The sequence below is a fragment of the Paroedura picta genome, chromosome 2 (genome assembly GCF_049243985.1).
Source record: "Paroedura picta isolate Pp20150507F chromosome 2, Ppicta_v3.0, whole genome shotgun sequence".
Classification (NCBI taxonomy): Eukaryota; Metazoa; Chordata; class Lepidosauria; order Squamata; family Gekkonidae; genus Paroedura; species Paroedura picta.
In genome coordinates this window covers 7,159,679-7,180,561 of record NC_135370.1, presented here as the reverse complement: position 1 = coordinate 7,180,561, position 20,883 = coordinate 7,159,679, and the positions used below count along the sequence as shown (strand labels likewise).

The window sequence follows — 20,883 nt, the reverse complement described above, 5'->3', positions numbered from 1 at the left end:
TGCCTTACTACTCTGCGATGCATAGATGGCGGTAAATAATCGACAATTGCCCTCTCTTCCGGTTAGCTATTATAACCCACCGTTGCATCTCCAAAACCAACTCAGTCACTTAGGTATAGATCTTCCTCGCCAGATGTACAGTGTAACGTTGGACGGGACCCCAGTTCGTATCTCCAGGCACCCCCCTGGCCTCAACCAAACGCCTGGCGGAAGAATTCCATCTTGCAGGCCCCACAGAACCTTGATAGCTCTGTCAGGGCCCTTAGCTCATCTGGGAGCTCGTTCCAAATTAGAACGCGGCGTGAATTTATGAATCTTCTTGAAGGGTGGCATTGCATTTTCCCCTCACAGGCTCTCATAATCCCAATAATTGGAGCTCTTGTGGTCCCACAGTGCTTTGTCAACAAAGGGGCTTTTGCTCCCGCCAAACTCCACCACTGCTTTGAGCTGATAAAAGATGGGATGAGGTTCCACTTATTTATATTTAGCATTAACTAGTAGACACAGTGAAGAGTCCCAGGAGCATGGGACAATGAGACGGTTTTAAATTAGCGAATGGATTTCGGATTTAATTCTGTTGTTTTCAGCTCTTGGACACTGCCCTGAGATGCTGGGCTTAGAGGGGTGGTCCCATGACTCTAATTCTAAATAAATCTAAATCCGAATAAAAAGAAAAAGAATACGAACTGTTTGCATGTAAAGTGCTGCTACCCCAGCAGGGGGCTTCCAAGGCCAGTGAGAAGCAGAGGTGGATGGCCATGGCCTTCCTCTACACGGAGCGTTCTCAAGCAGGGTTTTGTGAAACCTCTGGGATTTCCTGAAGGCCCTGGAAGGGTTTCCTGAGTGGATGGGAATTAAATGACATTAATTTATATATATATTTTAAATTTATAAGGTGATGTGACCATATGTGGTCATATTGATCCACCCACTTCTCCCAAAATGGCCAAAGATGGACCTGAAGGGGTTGGGAAGGGGAGGGGCCCCAGGTGGGCGTGTCCACAGCTCTACTTCCCAACCATCTTCTGCACAATTGTGCCACTTCTGGGGTTTCTCGAAGCCTGGAGGACGTTTCAAGGGTTTCTCAAGCGTACAAAAGTCTTCCTCGGTGGTTTCCTAACTTTGCTTTCAAGATCTGCTGAGGCCGGGCTATGCTCAGCCGCGCCTCCTTCCCTCCCACGGAATGAAACGCCGTTTTCGAAACATGGGGTTTCAGTTTTATTTATTTAATTTCTTTTTGCAACCTTACATTTAAAAGAGATCATTTGCTTTATTTCTAAACACAGCATTAAATACAAATAAAAAGCTGCAATTCCTTCAAAGGGATGCTATTGCCTATGGACCTTGAAATCAAATCGTCCTATGACTGAACATGTTCAAAAAAAAAAAAAAAAAAAAAGGCCCTCCGCAGCTTCCAGATTTGATTAGCAAAGCCGTTTAAGGTCACTTTTGCTTGCAGGACCAGACGCTTCCATGACTTCCGCTGAAGGAGTTTTGCTTCCTAATGGCTTGTGGTTCCACAGTGCTTTGTCAGCGAAGGGGCTGATGCTCTCGCCATCACTATTGCTGCTGAATGTGCTGCCACCAGGGGGCAAACCCCAAAGTCACTCACTTCCCTTTTGTTGAATGAGAAAGAAAGTCCGCTTTGCGCTACTGTTCCCAAAGCGACAACAGCCAGCTGCTGTGTCTTTTCGGAGGAGGAGCTCCTAGGATGCCCGGTGTGCTTGTGAAACGGCAGGCAGGTACCAAACTGCGCGCGTTTTGAGAGGGGCAGGACATCTGGAAGCGCAGACTTTGGAAGCTGTTGTCTTTATGCATATAGTTGCGGCAGATTTGCATCTGTGTCGGTCGAACCTCAGTCTGGCAGGACGTGGCAAACGTCTGAGGTTTGTTCTTCTCAAAAGGCTAGAAACAAAGCAAAACATCCCAGATCCAAACGTGAGCCTTTGCAGAAGAGTTTCCGTTTTCATCAAGTGGTTTCCAGTCAGAGCTGCCGACTATTGCTGGGAGAGTAAAGCGCTCCGGTTGGCTTTCATCTTCTCAAGCCTTTTGAGTAGATGACCATTGCTAACTTCAAGCTCCTCGGTTTTATCCAATGCTGAACGGAGCTGGAAATAAAGAGGAAAAGAAATTGCATGAACAGATGCAACAGCCCGGTGGAACGGTCTGTTTTTAGGACTGAAGGCACAGTGGATGACATAGGTCAGGTCCAAATTCTTCTGGGTTCTGCTCCTGTGAGCCAGCCCTCACCCAAAAGAGGCAAAAGGCAAAGTTACAGGGTTTGTTTAACGGGCTAAGTCATTTGGAAATCTGGTTAGAGTAAAAAGCCTTCTCTGAACAGCTGAAGCTATTTTTAGTTCCCTTCAAGGACTAAAAATCTGAACTGGGTAAAAATAGTGCCCACTGCTTCATCACACTGTATTTCCCCCAAGGGGATGCAGTAGCAGCTCTGGAATCCGGTGGCTCCATTCTGGCTTGCAAATGGAACATTCAAATACAAGAGCATGTTTTTAGTTATTGGCTTAGTAAACACTAGAGTCCGTTGGTGGGGCACAGTTCATGTTTACGCAGAAACCTGGAAGCAGTTTCGTATTCAATCAACTGAGAAGAAGAGTTGGTTCTTATATGCTGCTCTTCTCTAGGTGAGGTTGAGAGAGCCCTGATATTATTGAAGAAGACAAAGAGTTGGTTCTCTACCCAAAGTCTCAAAGCGGCTTACAATTACATTCCCTTTCCTCTCCCCACAACAGACACCCTGTGAGGTGGGTGAGGCTGAGAGAGCCCTGATATTACTGAAGAAGAAGAGGAGTTGGTTCTTATATACCACTTTTCTCTACCCGAAGGAGTCTCAAAGTGGCTTACATTCTTCACCTTCCCTTTCCAGTCCCCACAACAGACACCCTGTGAGGGAGGTGAGGCTGAGAGAGCCCTGATATTACTGCTAGGTCAGAACAGCTTGATCAGTGCTGTGGCGAGCCCAAGGTCACCCAGCTGGCTGCATGCGGGTGAGCGCGGAATCAAACCTGGCTTGCCAGATTAGAAGTCCATGCACCTAACCACTATACCAAGCTGGCTCTTTTGAAATTAATTCCAGTGTTTCACTTTAGATGGTTAGGTGTCTGGATTACCTCTCTTTGGAGTTTACGTTTTTCTGCTTTCAGTGCATCCTCTGTCCGTTCTGCATTTTCTGAAGCGGTTTTATAGCGAGAAACTTGACTTTCCAGTCGGATTACCTAATGTGAAAGGAAATTAACAGGAAGATTAGAAGTAGGACAAACTAATGCTGGGGATTTTCAGTTTGGCCACCCAGTACCTGTCATTTGTTTTTGGCAAGGCATATAGGTCTAACGGGTTCTAATCATGCTCCTTGCCCACAGAGGTTTGCCCGGGCAATCTACTCCCCAGAACTGTTTTCTAATCCAGGGCAATTACTTCAATGTATCCAGGGCAATTACTTCAATGAGGGAAGTTTTGTATTCAAAGCCACTGCCTGAATTAAGTCATAACTGGGTGCTCTCTTAATGAACTGTATATTTATGTCTTGAATTTGAAGCTGCCAGATGCATGGAATAGAAAAGATACGAGCATGCCAAACAAATGTCTGAAAACGAGATAAGTGCTAACGTTTCGCACACAGCGGAGAAAGGATCCCATTTTTTTAACAACAAAAATTTGCTATTTAGAGCATGCTTCTTAATAATCCAGAAATGACCTTGCCCACTGAGATCCACGTGCTTCATAGGGGGCCACCGCCAGCCCACCATTGAAAGTCGCATTACTGAAGATCAGTAAAAATAAGCCATACGCCAAAAGTAACTTTTTCATGTCCTAAAAACTGCATTTTATGTCAAAGTAAGTTTGTTCCGCTTTGAGTCCAAGAAGGCATTGCTTTGTAGCATGCACTCTTAGGATTAGGCCCCAGCTTTTCCTCTGCGGTGTTTTCAGAAGAGAGCCCCACTAGCGTGCCAGAAACTTACGTTCTGTTCCAGTGCAGTAATCTCTTGTTCAGCCTTTGCAAGTTTAAACTTGAGATCATTCACTTGTCTACTCGCATCTCCTAAAGGAATTAAGAATGTTTTGACAGCAATCAAAATAATTCTTTTTGAGGCCCAACATACATAGGCCGTGGGCATTAAAGCAACTCACAAGAAAATATCTACACTGCAGTTCACGTCAGTGTTTTCAAATGATAAGCTTGATCTTTCTCTGATTCCAGTACTTAGTAAGTCAAGCTTAGGGCATATACCAGTGGGTCATCTGTCTTTTTTTTGTTTGTTTGTTTGTTTTGGTCTTACTCCTGAAAGTGAAACCTGAGTCCTCTTGCTGCATCGCAAATTACACGCATCGCTACATGTGCATGTTGCCAGCCTAGGGATGCCAGCCTCCAGGTGGGGCCTGCGGACCCCCTGGAATTACAGAGGTCAGTTCTCCGGGAGAAAATGGCAGCTTTGGAGGGCAAGGACCCTCCCCGCATCAAATTCCACCCGCCCCCAACTCCACCCCCAAAGTCTCCACGGATTGGCCACCCTAATTGCCAACCAGATGTGAATCCTATTATATCAGTCATCTCTGACCATACATTTCTGTCCACAGTTGCTTGTCAAGAGAAGATCTAATTTCATGTAAGGCACAAATTGCCTCCCCACAGATTAATTTGATTCTGGCTTTCTCAGGCAGCAAAGCACATCACGGGAAGAGGCGTCTGGACCAGTGGTCACTTCTAATAAATGGCCAGAGCAGGCAAGATGGCCATCTTTAATCTTAATGACAAATATTCATTTATTTGATATCCTGATGATGATGCCGATGGTGAAAATGTAAGTATGACTCAACACAGAATATTGAATAAGGAAGGAGCCTTACTTTGCACGTCAATCACCTGTGTTTCTGTGCCATTTTCAAAGATTCCGTCTTCTAAATGTAAGTTATCCGGTTTACTGGTCTGCTTTTCTTCCAGTTGTGCTTTTAGTTTTCTAATCTGCAAGCCATAAACAATGCAATCACCTTTTTGAGAAATAAACCAACATCATGCTTTGGCACAGCTTTGGTACAGAGTCTCAGGTGGGCAGAATCCAGCTGGGCCTTCCCAAGTCACTCCACTCCCAAAGAGGTGACCGTCGTTTTAGCCAGACCTGGCCTGTGCACCAGCAACTGCACCAAGAAGGAGCATTGACTCAGAGCAGGAAAAAGAGCACTGATAAGCCTTTAATTCTGCATAAGGCTGATAATAGAAGAAGAAGAAGAAGAGTTGGTTCTTATATACTGCTTTTCCCTACCGAAGGAATCTCAAAGTGGCTTATAATCGCCTTCCCTTTCCTCTCCCCACCACAGACACCCTGTGAGGTGGGTGAGGCTGAGAGAGCCCTGATATCACTGCCCAGTCAGAACAGTTTTATCAGTGCTGTGGCGAGCCCAAGGTCACCCAGCTGGTTGCATGTGGGGGAGCGCAGAAACGAACTTGGCATGCCAGATTAGAAGTCCACACTCCTAACCACTACACCAAACTGGCTCTCTAATAGCCATCTTCAAATACTTGAAGGGCTGTCACATAGAAGATGAAGTAATTTTCTGCTGCCCCAAGGTTGGGCCAGAACCAATGGGATGAAATTAATTCAAAATAATTTTTGGCTAAACATTCGGATGAAGTTCCTGACAGTCAGAGCGGTTTCTCAGTGGAACGGGCTTCCATGGGAGGTGGTAGGTTCTTCTTTGGAAGTTTTTACAGAGAGGCTAGATAGCCATCTGACAGAAATGCTGCTTCTGTGAACTTAGGCAGATTGTGAGCATGATGGCAGAAGGGACTGTGTCGGTGCTTGGCTCTTGTGGCCATGTCCTGCACTGTTCAGCGGGTTGGAGTAGATGACCATGGAGATACTGTTCAACTCTATGATTCTATGTCCTTCCTCTAATTCTTCAGGACTGTGATCTTAATTGCTCAATTTAATTAATGAATGCCATGAATGGAAACTGACCGATTCTGTATTAGTAAATTCTAGAAGATCAATTGATAAGCAAGCTGATACACTTGGCAGAGCTAATGCCATTCTAAAAATGCAGTGTTGACCTTATAAACTAATTTCAACTTTAGCTGATTCCAGTAAGAAGTTGCTGTATAAAGCAGGATGTGATAAATTGGACAAGAGGCCTTATATCTATTAAGATGTCTGGAAACATAGCTAAATAGTGGGGAACTGCTGATGTAGAAAGGTAAAGGAACTTTTTTTTTTGCAAAAGCCTGTTTTTTTTTTGTCAAGTTTACAGAAAACCACACATATATTTATACTTGACATTTATCCTCTTTTATCTATGTTTTGTTGTTTGTTATAGGATGGGGTTTTATCATGTTTTTATGGGATGGTTTATATTGTACCCCTCCACAAGTACCCCCCAGAAGAGTAGCGGGTTAAATATCTAAGGAATAAATAAACAAATAAAATGTGTTTATACAGATAGGAAGAAAGTATGTGTGCCATAATCAGAAGACCTCTGCGCACGTCAAAATGTTTTTTTTATTGCAGACTATAAAAAGCTGGTGCTCATACTGGTTGGGCAGAGTCCTTCCACTTTGCTACCCTTTATTACAATTAAACAAAATGAATTGACCTGTTAATTAATCCAGATGGATCGCAGTGTTGGCCTGAAGCAGCAGACCAAAGTTTGGATCAAGGAATGAGCTTTCATGTGCACGCACACTTGTATCTGAAGGAGCGCATGCACACGAAAGAGCATTCCCTGAATAAAATGCTATGGGTCCTAAAGCTGCCACCGCACTGTTATCATTAATTAATGCCATTGATTAATCAACAGCAATTATTTTTATTAATGAAGATTACTTTTATGCCAATAAAGGTATTGTGTGTGGGGGAGGGAATAATTACAACTATTAATGACAAACCTATATAAGCAGTTTGGGTTTAAAGGTTTGATTTCATCTCGGTTGTATATTGCCATCTAGGATGTACAGGATGTTTTTTTAATGTCCATTTTGCAAGAGGCTCAGTCGGCACGTTTGCTTTGCTGTTTCTCGTAGTGGCACAGTTAGATGAGTAGAGGAGCTTCTAGATTCGAGTACACCAGCCTTTCTCTACTTTTACCCTTGAGAAACCCCTGAAATATTCTTCAGGTTTTGAGAAACCCCGGAAGTGCCGTGATTATGCAGAATAGGGTTGGGAAGTAGAACTGTGGACACGCCCACCTGGGCCCCTTCCCAACCCCTCCAAGCCCATCACTGGCCATTTTGGGAGGGGGGTGGTGGTCCTTCTACACTTCTATATGCTTAACAAAAGCTCTCCTACTGAGCTATGGCCTCTCCCCCAAGTAACAGAAACAGCACCTGTACTTTTGAAGAAATGAATTGGCCTTTGAGATCTCAGTGGCCCTTGCAGGGGTTGCTAGGCAACCCCAACATTTCTGGCCTCCAAGGCTGATTTCTTTCAAGAAAAGGCAAGGAAAACAGAAGAGTTGGCAGGGTCCTTGGCAGGGTCTAGCCCAACAGCAGCCACTGGGTAACCTGCTACCAAACTATCTGTGCCACACCCAGGTGGAGCTGTGATGATGATGACACACCACTCACCTGGCCCCATGGGGAACCTCCACACAACTTATATGACTAGGCTAGAAACAGCAGCAGCCACTGCACAACTCACCTCCACAACTTGCCTCCATACAACTTTTGCACCTTGGCTGACCTTTTCCCAGGGAAAAGGAAGGGAAGGGAAGAAAGCAGAGAACCAGTGTGGCGCAGTGAAGCCTGATGGATGACCTTTGGTCGGTCACCGTCTCAGTCTAATGCGTTTGCACCAGGTTCTCGGGTGGGTAAAATGGAAGTGAGAAGGCTGCTCTGGGTTCCCATTGGGAAGCAAAGTGAGGTAGAAAGGAACCAAAAAACTAATCCATCTGAAGACTGAAGGTCAAATAAAATCTTGTGGTGAGTTAGTGGACGGGAAAATGAAGTGACCCTATAAATCCTTATGAGTTCCCTGCTTGTCCAATGCAGGCATAAACAAGTCTACTTTCATAGTTGTGGAGAAAGTGCCCCCATTGCGCAAGGAGCAATGAGCAGGATGGAGGCATGCAAGGGTAGCAATCACATGAAATGACTGAGTGATAAACTGCACAAGTGCCTGGGATTTGTGAGACCCCATGGTGGAATCCTGCTGCATTTGACCATGGAACACTGAGATCTCCTACAGCATGGTGTAGTTGTTAGTTGAGAGTTACGGAGTTCGAATCTTTGCCCACCAAGGGAAGGCTGCTGCTGGGTGACCTTGGGATAAACACCCACATTTAGCCTAGACTACCTCTCATGTCTGTTGTGACAATAAAAAGGAGAAGAGAAGAACAATCCAAGCTCCTTTGGAACCCCACTGGGGAGAAAGGGGGCACGGTATCAACAAAGTAAATACAGATGCACATGACAGACATAATGCAAGCATATTTTAATTGGAGGCACTTAGGTTGCCTCCCTAAGTGCCTCCAATTAAAATCTAATGCGGAAAATTATTCTCCTTTTAACTGTATATATCGCTGAAATAGTGCTGTAATCAATTTTTGTCTTTATTTTTCTAGCAATCTGTAGTTATATTTTAAGCCAGTGGTCCGCAACCTTCCGGTTGCCGCGGACCGCTGCTCTGGAGTGGCGGGAGAGGGCGGCCCGGCGCATGCGCGTTTGCACCGCCGCCATGCCGGCGGCTGCGGCTCCCTCTCCCGGCCCCTCCGGGCCGCCAGCAAATCAGCCGCCAAAGCAGCCAATTAGCTTGCGGCTTGGCAAGCTTCTCTTTGCCCCCCTCCCGAAACAAGAAGCTTGCCGGGCCGCGAGCTAATCGGCCGCTTCGGCGGCTGATTTGCTCGCGGCCTGGCGAGCTTCTCTCTTCGGGGGTGGGGGGTGGGAAGAGGGAGCTGCGTCCCGGTGCCAAGGCCTTCGCGGCCCAGCAGCGGGCCGCAGCCCGGCAGCGGGCCACAGCCCGCGGGTTGAGGACCACTGTTTTAAGCTACAAGTTTTAACCAATGTTAGCATATAGTCTTCTGAGTGCGTGTGTGAGTATATGTGTCTGTGTGTGTATATATTCATATTCCTGTCTATGATTATTGCATGCTTATCTTGGTGAGGTTTGACAGTTCATTTTGCAGTGGCAACCGGGGAAAAGCACCAAAATAATTCCTTTAAAGGGTTTTAGTTTTATAATATTTTGTGAAAGTAGCAGTTTTATATTGTCGACATTTTATTCAGATTGTAATTGTGCTGGAAAAACATTGCTTTCATATTTTAGAGACTAAACACTTTAGTATATCTTGTGTTTGTATTTTTCATCCCCTGGAAAAATTGTAAAAGCTCTCAGGCTGTTTCATGCTCTTTAAAATAAGTAAATGCTTTCATTCCCTTGGAACAGCAAAGGACGACATTAGTTACCTATTGGCGGATATAAATCCATCCATAATACTCAGGGATATCTCTTTCATCTGATTATCGATTAAGCTAAGGAAATTATTTGTGATTAGGAAAGGAGATATATATATTGCTCCATTATGGCTAAGTTTGTAGTTTTATAACTGCAATTGAACGTCAGTATTTTGATTGCATTTTACTGTTGTTAAAATGTTGGATAGGGTATGGTGTTAAGGCCTGTGGGAGGATAACACAAATAAATGACATTACAAATAAATGCTTTTTAAAGGTTTTTCTCATCCCAGAGATTTTTCTATTTTATAGGAGTGTTCCCCCCCCCCCCACAATTCCCAGTTTTTCCACTGGAAGAACTAAAAAAGGCCTTAGACCTGCACGGGAGGGTGGTATTCAAATAAATAAATAATAATAATAACAACAACAACAACAACAACATGTTGCTGTCCATTAAAGACCTTTAAGAAGTCTTTTGCTCATTTTAAGAGGAATATTTCACGTAAGTTTGTTTGGTGCTCCATAAGTTTGTTTTCATTGGAAACATTGAAAAAAATCCTACTTTGCAAAACAGTCTGTTCCTTCCAAATATTTCTGTTTTTTTTTTCCTGGGCCTTCACATTTTTACGATGCCAGCAGGCAAGGCTGAGTTGTATGGGTCCTACATTCCTGGCAGTTGCTGCTGGGCCTGCCTGGCAAGTCCTCCTCTATCAGAGAACATAAAAGCTGAGGGGACAACAATTTCCAAGGCTGTTCTGGCCTCTCAGTCTCCTCTGGATGCCCCCCACAGCTTTGCTTTTGCAGAAATTGAGGCTAGGCAACATTGTTGTGGTTGCCTAGCAAACCCCTAACAGCCACTGAGAGTTCAGTGCGTATTGTTTTCTTAAAGTAACAAGTATTGTTTGTGTTGTTTTCAGAAGTTTCAATCCCCTGGTGAATGGTTTTTTTGTTTTTTTTTTAAGATTTCAGATATTTCTGCACCTCATGGGACTTCTTTCAAGTTTGTACTGAAATTCTTCCAGTCTGTCCCTAGTTCTGTTTCGTTGCTCCATTGTCTTCTATGACAGAGGACACTATTGGTATAATTTTTTTGCTCTCAGATTGTTTACTGCTTTGCTTTACATGTTTTTTTTTAGAGTGTGCTTTTGGCTGCATTACTGAAAGTTGCTTTTCTGAGAATAAAACAAGGGAAATAAACATTTAAACAAATGTGTAAACAAATGTATTTGCCAGGGTTTCTTGTTTTACAATATTAGCAGGGCCCAACCCTTTTCCAAGAATTTCTTGCACTTTTATTATTTTAAAATACAAACACTTCAAAATATGTTTACATGATACAATGTACAGCTCTGCATACAATCCACCATTAGATCACATTACAAAAAATCTCTCTTAATTTGGTTCCATCTTATCCTATGAAGCCCACGGGTTTTTTGTAGCTCGGCTCCATAAAGCCATTCATATAGTTCAGATCTTCAAATTAAAAACGTGACCTTGTAAATTTGCTTTAATTTGCAAGGAAGCAAAGCACACCCAAAGAGATCGCACCCAGAGAAATACAAAAATTATGATTACCTGTTCAAGTAAAGATTCTCGTTCATCGACTAATTTTTTCAGTCGTATGTCTAGAAGGGGAAAAAAAGATACAAAAATGCTCCATATTGCTATTGCTTAAGGGGAAATGTCAAAGTTTGTATGTAAATGAAAAAAAATGAAACGGATGAATGTTAGTGAAATGAATGATAATGCACGTACCATGGTAAATGAGGTCACACACAGGACTGGGAGGGGGTCTCAGCCCAGGAAGCATGCTTGCCATTTCAGTAGAAGCCCCCAGTTGCATGCAAAGTGGCTACTCTTCTACTGTAAGTTAGCATGCGGTAACTCTAGGGTCAAGCACTGGAATACAAAAATCTCAAGAGATCTTTACAGGTCAATGGTCGTATGAAGCAATCAACGGCGCTACAAAGAGTCACACAACATCTCAAAAATTCCAACACTCTTTATTATAGGCTTTGCAGAAACCATTTGGTTGTTTATTAAGTGCCTCCAGGTGGCTCTGGGATTTATTTTCAAACAGCAAAGGAAAACGGTCAATCTGAAAGGACGTCTTTCAAGCCCAGGGAGGAAATAAAATTCTTACATTTTGCAGGATTGTTTTAAAAAATAAAAAAAGGCATGTATTTTGCGTCACATAGCAACGATCATGACATTTCTTGGGAAGAACTAGACATAAGCCTTACATGCTGGCACCTGCAGACAAATTTTCTCTCTCCTTTATACATATCCTCATCACCGGCTTCCCCATCCCCAGTCTCTGGGCTGTGTCTCTCATATCCCATCACACTGCAAGCCTCTTCTGAAAGCCAAAGGAAAATGCACGGAAAACTGCAGGGCGTGATTACTGTTCAGGCGGGAGCACGCACACCTTTCCGCTTTGCTGGAAACCAGTAATTGTCCTTTGCACAGAGGAGAAAGTAATGGCAAGGAATCTCATTCTATTAGAGCTACTGAGTAGCTCTATATCCACTGTGTGCACTTAAGTTAACTTATTCATTAGACTCCTCTTCTCTGGAGTACACAGGACAAGTCGCACCATTTAAATAAGAAACTATCAGTATGCAACAATGACAAAACAATAACAACACGGTATACAAGCAAAAACCATCAAAGACTCTACAGGTTACAAAGCCCACGGAATAACATGAAAGAATAACAATACGTCCATGATACATAAAGGACTCTGCAGCAATAAAGACAGACAATCAGATCAACCACAGAATAAAAAGCCTTCCATAAAAATGGGGGTATTGGTCTCTCCCCCCCCCTGCTCCGCCCCCCCAAAAGAACACTTTTTATTGACTTTCAGGCGGCTTTTGGGGAGGTGGCTGATTGGGTCTTTGTTGGGAGGGAAATCTAACGCTTGGGGGGAAAGAGCTACAGAAGTGAAGAAAGAGCTTGCTTCTCTTCCTTCTTCTGCACGCCGAACAGTGAAAGGGACAAGGATTTAAACACCTGCATTTCTCCTTTTCTCTGCAGCCCAAACCAAGAGCTTGGGGCAGGGAAAAGAAGAACCTGGTAGGCTCACACAGGTCAGAATCTGCCATCTCCTCCCTCTCCCACTGATTAGCATTGATGAAAGGGGGAGAAGAAGGGATCCCCAGGCATCCCTAAACCCATTGGAAGCAATTTTATGGACAGGGATCAGCAGCAGATATGAACACCTTGTCATCAGCAGAACTAAATTCACTTTTACAAAATTAAATCACACAATTAGTTGAAACTGCAGTTAGCAAACATAACATTTACATGCCCTTCGCCTTCTCCGATGTTGGATCGTGAGTTTACAGTCTGGAAAGATTTTGTATCGGGTTAGTATCTAATTGCATACATTTAAAGTTATTTATTAAAATATTTACACCCTGCCTTTTCTCGTGGTTCAGATGGAAGCTTAAGGCCTTGAACGCCTATCTGCAAAATGAAATTTCTGTGACAAGTTGCGGGGACTGAGAAAGGATGCAAAGAAGCAGCTCAATACAAGAGCGTTATAAGCACATTAGGAATAGTATCCATTTAATTTTAAATATATTTGCAAATAGTGGGCGGATATTACGTATAAGCCATTTATTCCATTATATTCAGTTCAGTACATGATATACATTTTTGTGCTTTTATAGTTTCACAGAGTACCTAACTTGTTCTAAATAGCTCTATAGTTTGCGCTTTCCTCTGTTCTAATAGCTGAAAAGGAAATTTCGAAAGATTGCATTATACAATTAAAACCCTCCTAATTGGTGTACACTGAGAAATAAGGCACAGAGTGACAAATTATAAACATGCGTGATGTGATTTCAAAATCAAAACGTGTACTACGTAGGAGTTTTGTGAAAAATGCAGCGGTAGATACTATCTTTCCTTTTTGTGGCTTTGAGTAATGATTAAGGTATTCATGGAGAAATTCAAACCTGGCAAATAGTAAAGGGGGGAAATGTAACAAGATACTCCTGTATATGTTAAGCGGAGGGCACAGAGAGAAATACATTGCAGGACATATTAGCTGATAAAAAGGCTAACCTCGGAGTGTGTTGGACGCATTTTTAACCAAGATGATTCAGTGCAAAATGGCTAAAGTGAATGGACTGCATCCCAAGGTGCCCCTTGCATTCATTGAAGGATTTGTTTTGGCAGCAAAATGTGATATTCGTTTAGAATGTGTTAAGGTTCAAAGCAGACCATCTCTCAAGCAAATCATCAGCTGCTTTTTAAGAATATTAAAAACACGGTCCTTTTACAGCTACTAAAATCAAATATAAATTTGTCTGACAACCGATGGCATATACCAGTAGACCAGCAGGTTTTAAGAGACCCCAGACTTTGCTTTCATTAAAATACTGAAATGATTTAAAAAAACCAAAAAAACACTTTGCATGTACTCTTCATTAAGAAGCAGATAGATTTGTCTTGTGATAAAAAGATAATTAAACCTGAGAATTTAAGAACTCTGATACATTCATAATTGCTACAGGAAAGCAGCTTGTATTTATATGATATTAAAAAAACAGGGTCGTGAGAAAGTTTTCTTTGGTCTATTGCACAAAAGTACATCCCCCCCCCCCCCGAATCTTCTCAAAGGGCTGGTATGCAGCATGCAACACCCACCCAGCCTCTGGGCTTATGCCACCACGCAATCTTCTCGGGATTTACCTTTGCCCTTCTTACTCACTTGGGGCTCCTCTGGGCTTTCATCTACAGAACTCCCTAGATTTTCCAGCTGCTCCAAGGTACATTCAGCCGTTTCTTTTGCACTGTTGTCAACTAACAGCTTCCCATTTGTGTCGTGCTCCGGGGCCTTGGTGGACTCAGATGCAGAAGAACCAGTTGGCACAGCTTCTTCAGATTCCTCTTCCTTTTCTTCCTGAATGCTCTCATCACCTTCAGCCAATACACTCTCCTTCATCTCCTCATTCACAGAGCTCTGATCAGTCTCCTCCTTGCTCTTGTCACCTGCCCCTTGTTCTCCATCCTCACAGTCGTGGTCACGGCGTTTTGGGAGCACTTGCTGCGTTGCCCCTCCTGTAGGCCTGTCTTTCTCTTCTGTTTCCTTGTTTTTCTCTTCTTCACTGCTCTGGCTTGCATGCCTTTCAGAAATATCCAGTTCTCCTGAAGGAAACTCACCAAAATCAACTGCCTCGTGATACTCTTCTCCAGTTTCTTCGTCTTCACTCTCGGGCTTTTCTTCTTGAATCCTGAAGTCAGTCTTCTGTGACTCCGGGATGTCTGGGACAATATCATGCACCTCTTCTGCCTTTCTGGGACTCTCTCTGTCCCCTTCGGCAGTTTTTTCAGGCTTCTCTGGGGCTGTCATCTCGGCTGGTTCCTGAACACGTTCAACTTGTTCTTCTGTACTCTGCTCTCCTGTAGGCTCATATGTAGTTTCTGATGGATTATGTATCCCTTCTGCCTTTCTGGGAGTCTCATCCTCTTGGTCTCCTTTGGCTGCTGCGTCTGTATCCTCTGTAATTGTAATCACAGCTGGTTCCTGAAGATGTTCACCTTGTTCTTCTGTACTCTGCTCTCCTGTAGGCTCATCTAGAACTTGTGTTGGATTATCTTCTTCATGCCCTTCAGTAAATTCCTCTTGTGCAGCTGAGATGCATGCCGGTGTTTTGCCATCAGATATCAACTCCGGTTCCATCTCTCTGTGTCGCTTAGGGTCATTCTCTAATAGTCTTTCTTCATGGATCTTGCATTCACTCGGAGATGCGCTATCTAGAACCGTTTCTCCTGATAAAATCTCTTTCGTGGCATGCGCCTCATTATTTCTCTCAGAATCGGCATCCTTTGTTCCCAACAATGCTACTCTTTGTTCAGGCTTTTCAGAGTGTTGCTTTCCAGCATTCTCTGCGCTTTCTCTTGCCTCTTGCTCTTTTTGTTCCTCTTCAACCAACAAATCATGCTGTAAAGACATGGGCTGGGGTTCTTGCATTTCAAGTTGTTTCTCTTCTGCAATGGACTCAGCTTGCGCACTTTCACAGGCACTTGGTGTCTCCCTCCTCTCTACGGCTGAAGGGAGGAAAACATTTTCTGTCTCGTTCTTTTCCTTAGTTTTATCAGTACCCTTTTTACCCCATTCAGCTTCATTGGTTATTTTGGAACCTCTTTCACCTTCGGCAAGCTGACTCTCCAAATCACTCCCAACAACTTTGCTTTCTCTAGGTTTTTTGGCCTCATGTGGCTCCCCAACATTAGATTCGTTCTTTGCTGCTTCTGTATGAGCACCGTCCGCTGACTTCAGTGGTTCGGACGGACTGGAAGTGGCTTTGGGGCTCCCAGTCACGGAATCGAAAGTTTCTTCGAATCCTTCGCCATCACTGGTTCCTGACTCATCATCTGAACTCTCTTTTTGGTCATCTTTGTTGTGTTCCTCAGAAAGGATTTCAGACACAGCATTTGTTTCCAAACTCACCTGAACACATGGATCTGCTACGTTATTTTGCTTATCGATTTTATTTACAACATTCCCGTCTTCGATTTTTGCATCACCAGCCTCCTTCACTTCCGTTACATTACCCATCAACCCCCATTCATCCCTTGATTCAGCTAGAGCACTGTTTTTAAAGCAACAAGCAATTCTTGGAACATGCACTGTATGACTGCTAGCTGGTTCCCCGAGTCCACAGTTTAACGACAGCGCTGACACAACGTGGCCTCCTGTGGTTCTCTCTGCCTCCACATTTCCATCAGTGCGCAACGTCTCTGTGTCCAAACATGCCTGCACAATCTCCATCTCCTCATTCTCCTCTGTGTGTTCCTCATTCTCAGTATTTTGCAAGATTTCTCTTTTCCTCCCATTCTCCACACTCTCATTTTTCATCTCCATTTCAATGGCTCTGCCTAAAAGATCATTAAGAAAGGTGAAGGGTCCACACTGTAGGGAGAACTACTTAACTTATACCCTCGCTTAAAACCCAGAAGAGAGAAAGAATCAAAAGACTCGAGAAACTGCCCAATTAGGTGAAGCCCAAGCAATTGAATTAGTATGCTGAATGAACAGTGAAACATTTCCATCCCTGACAAGAGTATGATCTTTATAAATCTGATCTGTTCTGCTATTATTGACATTGTGAAGGTTTCACAGACCCAAGAGAATTGGCAATCTCTACTGACATTCTGTGTTTAGTGATGTAGGCAGACTTATACATTTTAAAGGAACTTATATCCAAGCAAGTAACTTTATTAAGCCAGCTTGGAGAAGTGTTTAAGAGTGGCAGCCTCTAAGCTGGAGATCAGGGTTTGATCCCCCACCTCTCCTCCCCATGCAGCCAGCTGGGTGACCTTGGCATAGTCACCATTCTTGCAGAGCTCTCTCAGCCTCACCTACCTCACAGAGTTTCTGTTGTGGGGTGAGGACAGGAAGGTGAATGTAAGCTGCCCAGAGACTCTTCCAGGTAGTAAAAAGCGAGGTACAAAACCCCAGCCCTTTCTCCTGTCTTCATATGGGTTGAAGATTAGCAAGGTGGTGGATTTCATTTCAGAAACAGAATTTGGACCACATATAAATGGAGGGTTTTTATTCCTGTTGGCTTGGATTCCACATCAAAACTCTGCTGACAGAAGGCATTTCTGTGAAGTTCCTTGACTCCCCCTCTCCTGCTACTGCAGCCAAGAGCGTTTCCCAAATCGCCGCCCTGGGAGACAGGGAACCCTCAGGAACAACATGATGGACAAATGGGGAGGAGGAATCAGCAAAATCAACTCCCATTTCTGCTAGCGGATATTTACCACAAGGCCCAGGCCACTATGTTCACAATTAACTGCCATGGTGCACACACTGAACTATCTCCATTTCCCTCATAAGAATAAAGAATACACGATTAAAAAATGAAAATGAATATTTCATTTTTTTCCTGTTGACTTTCCTTTCTCCTCACTCTTGTATTCTATTGCTTGAGAAAATATTACATTTCAGAAGATGTGCATCACAAATGTGATAGTTTCAAAATTACAGCACTAAAAACCCAGGGACACTTTTAAGACCCACAAAGTTTTATTCAAGGGATGAGCCTTCATGTGCTCCTTCATGGGCAGGCAAATGAAATGCTATACCCTGAATAAAGCTGTTGGTCTCAGAGGTGCCCCTGGACTCAAGCTTCAGAGCAATGTAGCCTACCCATCGGAGTACTAAAGAAGTGTAATTATTTTGCTCTGTCATCTACAAGTTAGTGTGAACAGAATTTATTCTATATTATATCCTAATCCCCACTCAGCTTATTGGATAGCCTTGGGCCCGCCACTTGCTCTCAGCCTATCCTACATCACAGGGGTGCTGTGAGGTCACAATGAGAGGGGAATGGGGTCGGCTGCTTCTCATCCTGATTGGGGAGAGTATAAATGAATATGTATATATATATTTTTTCAAACCTTCCCCCCGTGTGTGGCTCAGAAGCAAAGCAACCTCCGAGCTCATCATGACATGTGTGCGCTCTACCTTTTTCTACACACAAACCGTTAACACACTTTTTATACATGTTGAGTCACTAATCTACCTTTAAATCGCTCACTTTTTGGATTGGGGGAAATGGAAGGCATTCGTTTAATTCCCCCCTTTTACAATGGAAAGGAAAGAAGAAGTATGCACAAGGTGATCATCAGCATGAGTAGAACATAAAATGTAGAGAAGTGATTGAACAAGCAGCATGCTGGTGATTGGTTAGTTCAGGTTAGAATCGTGTTAAATTAAAAGTAGCAATAATAAAAACAAAAAAACAAAAAAGGCCTTACCTAGTGTGCCATCTTCAGCTACCTGCACAGTGTGACTTGTCACTGGAACAATTGAGGGAGATCCTGAAAGTCTCTCACAAGTTTCTCCATTGGTAGCTACCTCTGTATTCGGGATTATTCCATGCTTCTGTGGGCAAAATAAGAAAACTTTTTTATGAAGCTACCTTATAGTAGTGAAAAGAGCCTCTTGTGGCACAGAGTGGTAAGGCAGCAGAAATGTTGTCTGAAAGCTCTGCACATGAGACTGGGAGTTCGATCCCAGCAGCCGGCTCAAGGTTGACTCAGCCTTCCATCCTGCCGAGGTCGGTAAAATGAGTACCCAGCTTGCTGGGGGGTAAACGGTAATGACTGGGGAAGGCACTGGCAAACCACCCCGTATTGAGTCTGCCATGAAAACGCTAGAGGACGTCACCCCAAGTGTCAGACATGACTCGGTGCTTGCACAGGGGATACCTTTACCTTTACCTTTATAGTAGTGAAATAACTAGCACAGGAAATTTGCTTACAGCAAGCTAGAGCCCCAAATCGGAGGTGAAATTAAGCATGTTCAAAAATTCTATATATGTATTCTCAGGGACATCTGGTAAATACAACAAACCTTTTTGGCATTTATTTTAAACTTTTATTAGCTGCCTTTCTCCCCTGCAGAAGTCAAGCCTGGTCAAAATATAAATAAGATTAACGAAGGACAGTCTAATTACAGAACCAAAACAGAGAGAAAACGACCTATCCAATGGCAATACAATAAAATACTTTCAAAAAAGAAAGAAAAGTGTCCTCTTTGTAGTTTTCCTTTTCTTTTTATTCTGTGGGTCTTCTATCTCTCTGTTTTGTTAAAATATAAATTAAACAATCCTGATGTTTTACTACGTCTAATTTTATATCCTGGTCTGTGACCGTATAAATAAATACGCTGAACTGAATAAAACAACTCACAATAAAGGCAACAGGTGATAAAACCCACAAAAATCATTCCAATTCGGACTGTCAACAATAAAAGCTAAATCAATCAAGCGGCGGCCCTAAATAAAACTGCCTTCCACTACCTCCTGGAGAGCAAGGGGGTAAGAGAGATTGTTCTATCACTGCGGGGCTGCCATGGAAGGGCATTTCTCCACCATCTTAAACATCTTAACTCCTGGGCAGGAATGTCTGGGAGAAGACGTTCCTTCAGATAAGTTATTTAGATAAATGGGAGATATCTTGAGCTGCACAAAGGTTCTAATTACACTTTTCCTCTTTGCTCTTTCTCCAAGACGTTCATGGTTTTCATACTCCACTGTTCACTACCCGGAGGAGTCTCAAAGTCGCTTACATTCTCCTTCCTTTCCTCTCCCACAACAGACACCCTGTGAGGGAGGGGAGGCTGAGAGAGCCCTGACAGGACTGCTCTGTGAGAACCACACTTATCAGGGTTGTGGCTAGCCCAAGGTCACCCAGCTGGCTGCATGTGGAGGAGCAGGGAATCAAACTCGGCTCGCCAGATTAGAAGCCGCCGCTCTTAACCACTACACCAAGCTGGCTCTCAGTCAATTCAGTCAACTGACCAGCAGTTAGGACCAATCACAATATCACAGAGCAGCGGGGCTAAAGCTTCCTGAGGAGGAAAAGGGGAGGGGGGGCATGCCTAACTCCACATTAGTATTATATATAATACTATTATATATAATACCCCCCCCCAAGAAAGCTTTGGTCTCACTTTAGGAAGTTGACCCATCACCAACTCATCAAATTAAATTTGTAACACATCCCGAACAAGCTGCAGATCCAAAGCTTCTCTATCATGGCCTGAAAAGCATTTTTCTTCTCTTCTACGACTTTAAAAATAATTTATTAAAAAGTTTATCATTTACATTTTCCATCGCTCAAGGTGGCTTACAAATAAAAATTAAAAACAAAACGAGACATACTAAAATGTCACATAACCCTCTCCATACCAAAAAAAAATGCATTCAAACCCCACCCCCCCTTAAAAGCCTCAGCAAAAACCCTGAAATACCTTCTTATTATTATTATATTTAAATTTATTGCTCGCATCTCCCCAAGGGCTCGAGGTGGGCTATAATGTTTAACATCCATCTTAGAGATTCAGGGGAATTCAAAAACTCGCCCAATTCTGTGACATTGAAAGACATTTATAAAAGAAGGCATTACCCAGTTCTGGAGTTAGAATTTGGTCCAATCTTAACCAATGCTAGGGCAGCCTTCCCCTCAATGGCATCCCTTGTTAGATACCATAACATAGCTGGACAGATGTGACAATACACAGCAAGCACGAAGCAGATCTATTGCATTTATATTCATCTCATCGTGCCCCAATTGCAAACCTCAAGTCCGCTTTTCTGTTCTTTCTGCGTACCTTCAATTGTTCCTTCAGTATTGCCACCTCCTCTCGAAGATCATCCCGCTCACTTCTTATGGAATCAAAGAACTCTTTCTGCCTCTCTAAGGCCTACGTTTCCAAGAAACCAGCGAGTGATAAGGAGTCGACAAGGAGAAAGGAGGGAGGAAAAAAAAATGAAGAAAATTAGCAATAAGAATAAATAGGCTTCAGGTATGGAAAGACAATATAATTTCTATGCAAAAAGAGGAAAAATGTTTGCGGTCGTTAATGAAGGCTTCCATTAAAGATCTCCGGAACTGCCGTTTTCATGAATGAACCATATTCTCGATAGCTTGAGCAGCTGCTAACATTGCACAACTGC

General features: G+C 43.2%; 1 protein-coding gene across 15 annotated transcripts in view; it reads right to left on the bottom strand.

The window, feature by feature from the left end:
* Positions 1-1,205: 1,205 nt before the first annotated feature.
* The window catches only part of LRRFIP1 (LRR binding FLII interacting protein 1), a 90,177-nt gene continuing 70,499 nt past the window's right edge, over positions 1,206-20,883 (bottom strand). For 12 of the 15 annotated variants that reach the window (XM_077319288.1, XM_077319291.1, XM_077319289.1 and 9 more), the window contains 3 exons: positions 20,538-20,630; positions 18,179-18,305; positions 11,385-16,291 (listed from right to left, as the gene is read on the bottom strand). In XM_077319288.1, the coding sequence (XP_077175403.1) occupies positions 14,070-16,291; positions 18,179-18,305; positions 20,538-20,630 (2,442 nt within the window). In that variant the 3' untranslated portion in view covers positions 11,385-14,069. Of the gene's footprint in view, positions 2,109-3,128; positions 3,234-3,977; positions 4,058-4,863; positions 4,979-10,972; positions 11,023-11,384; positions 16,292-18,178; positions 18,306-20,537; positions 20,631-20,883 lie in introns of those variants that run through there. The other 3 variants (XM_077319301.1, XM_077319303.1, XR_013227983.1) reach the window with 2 other exon arrangements.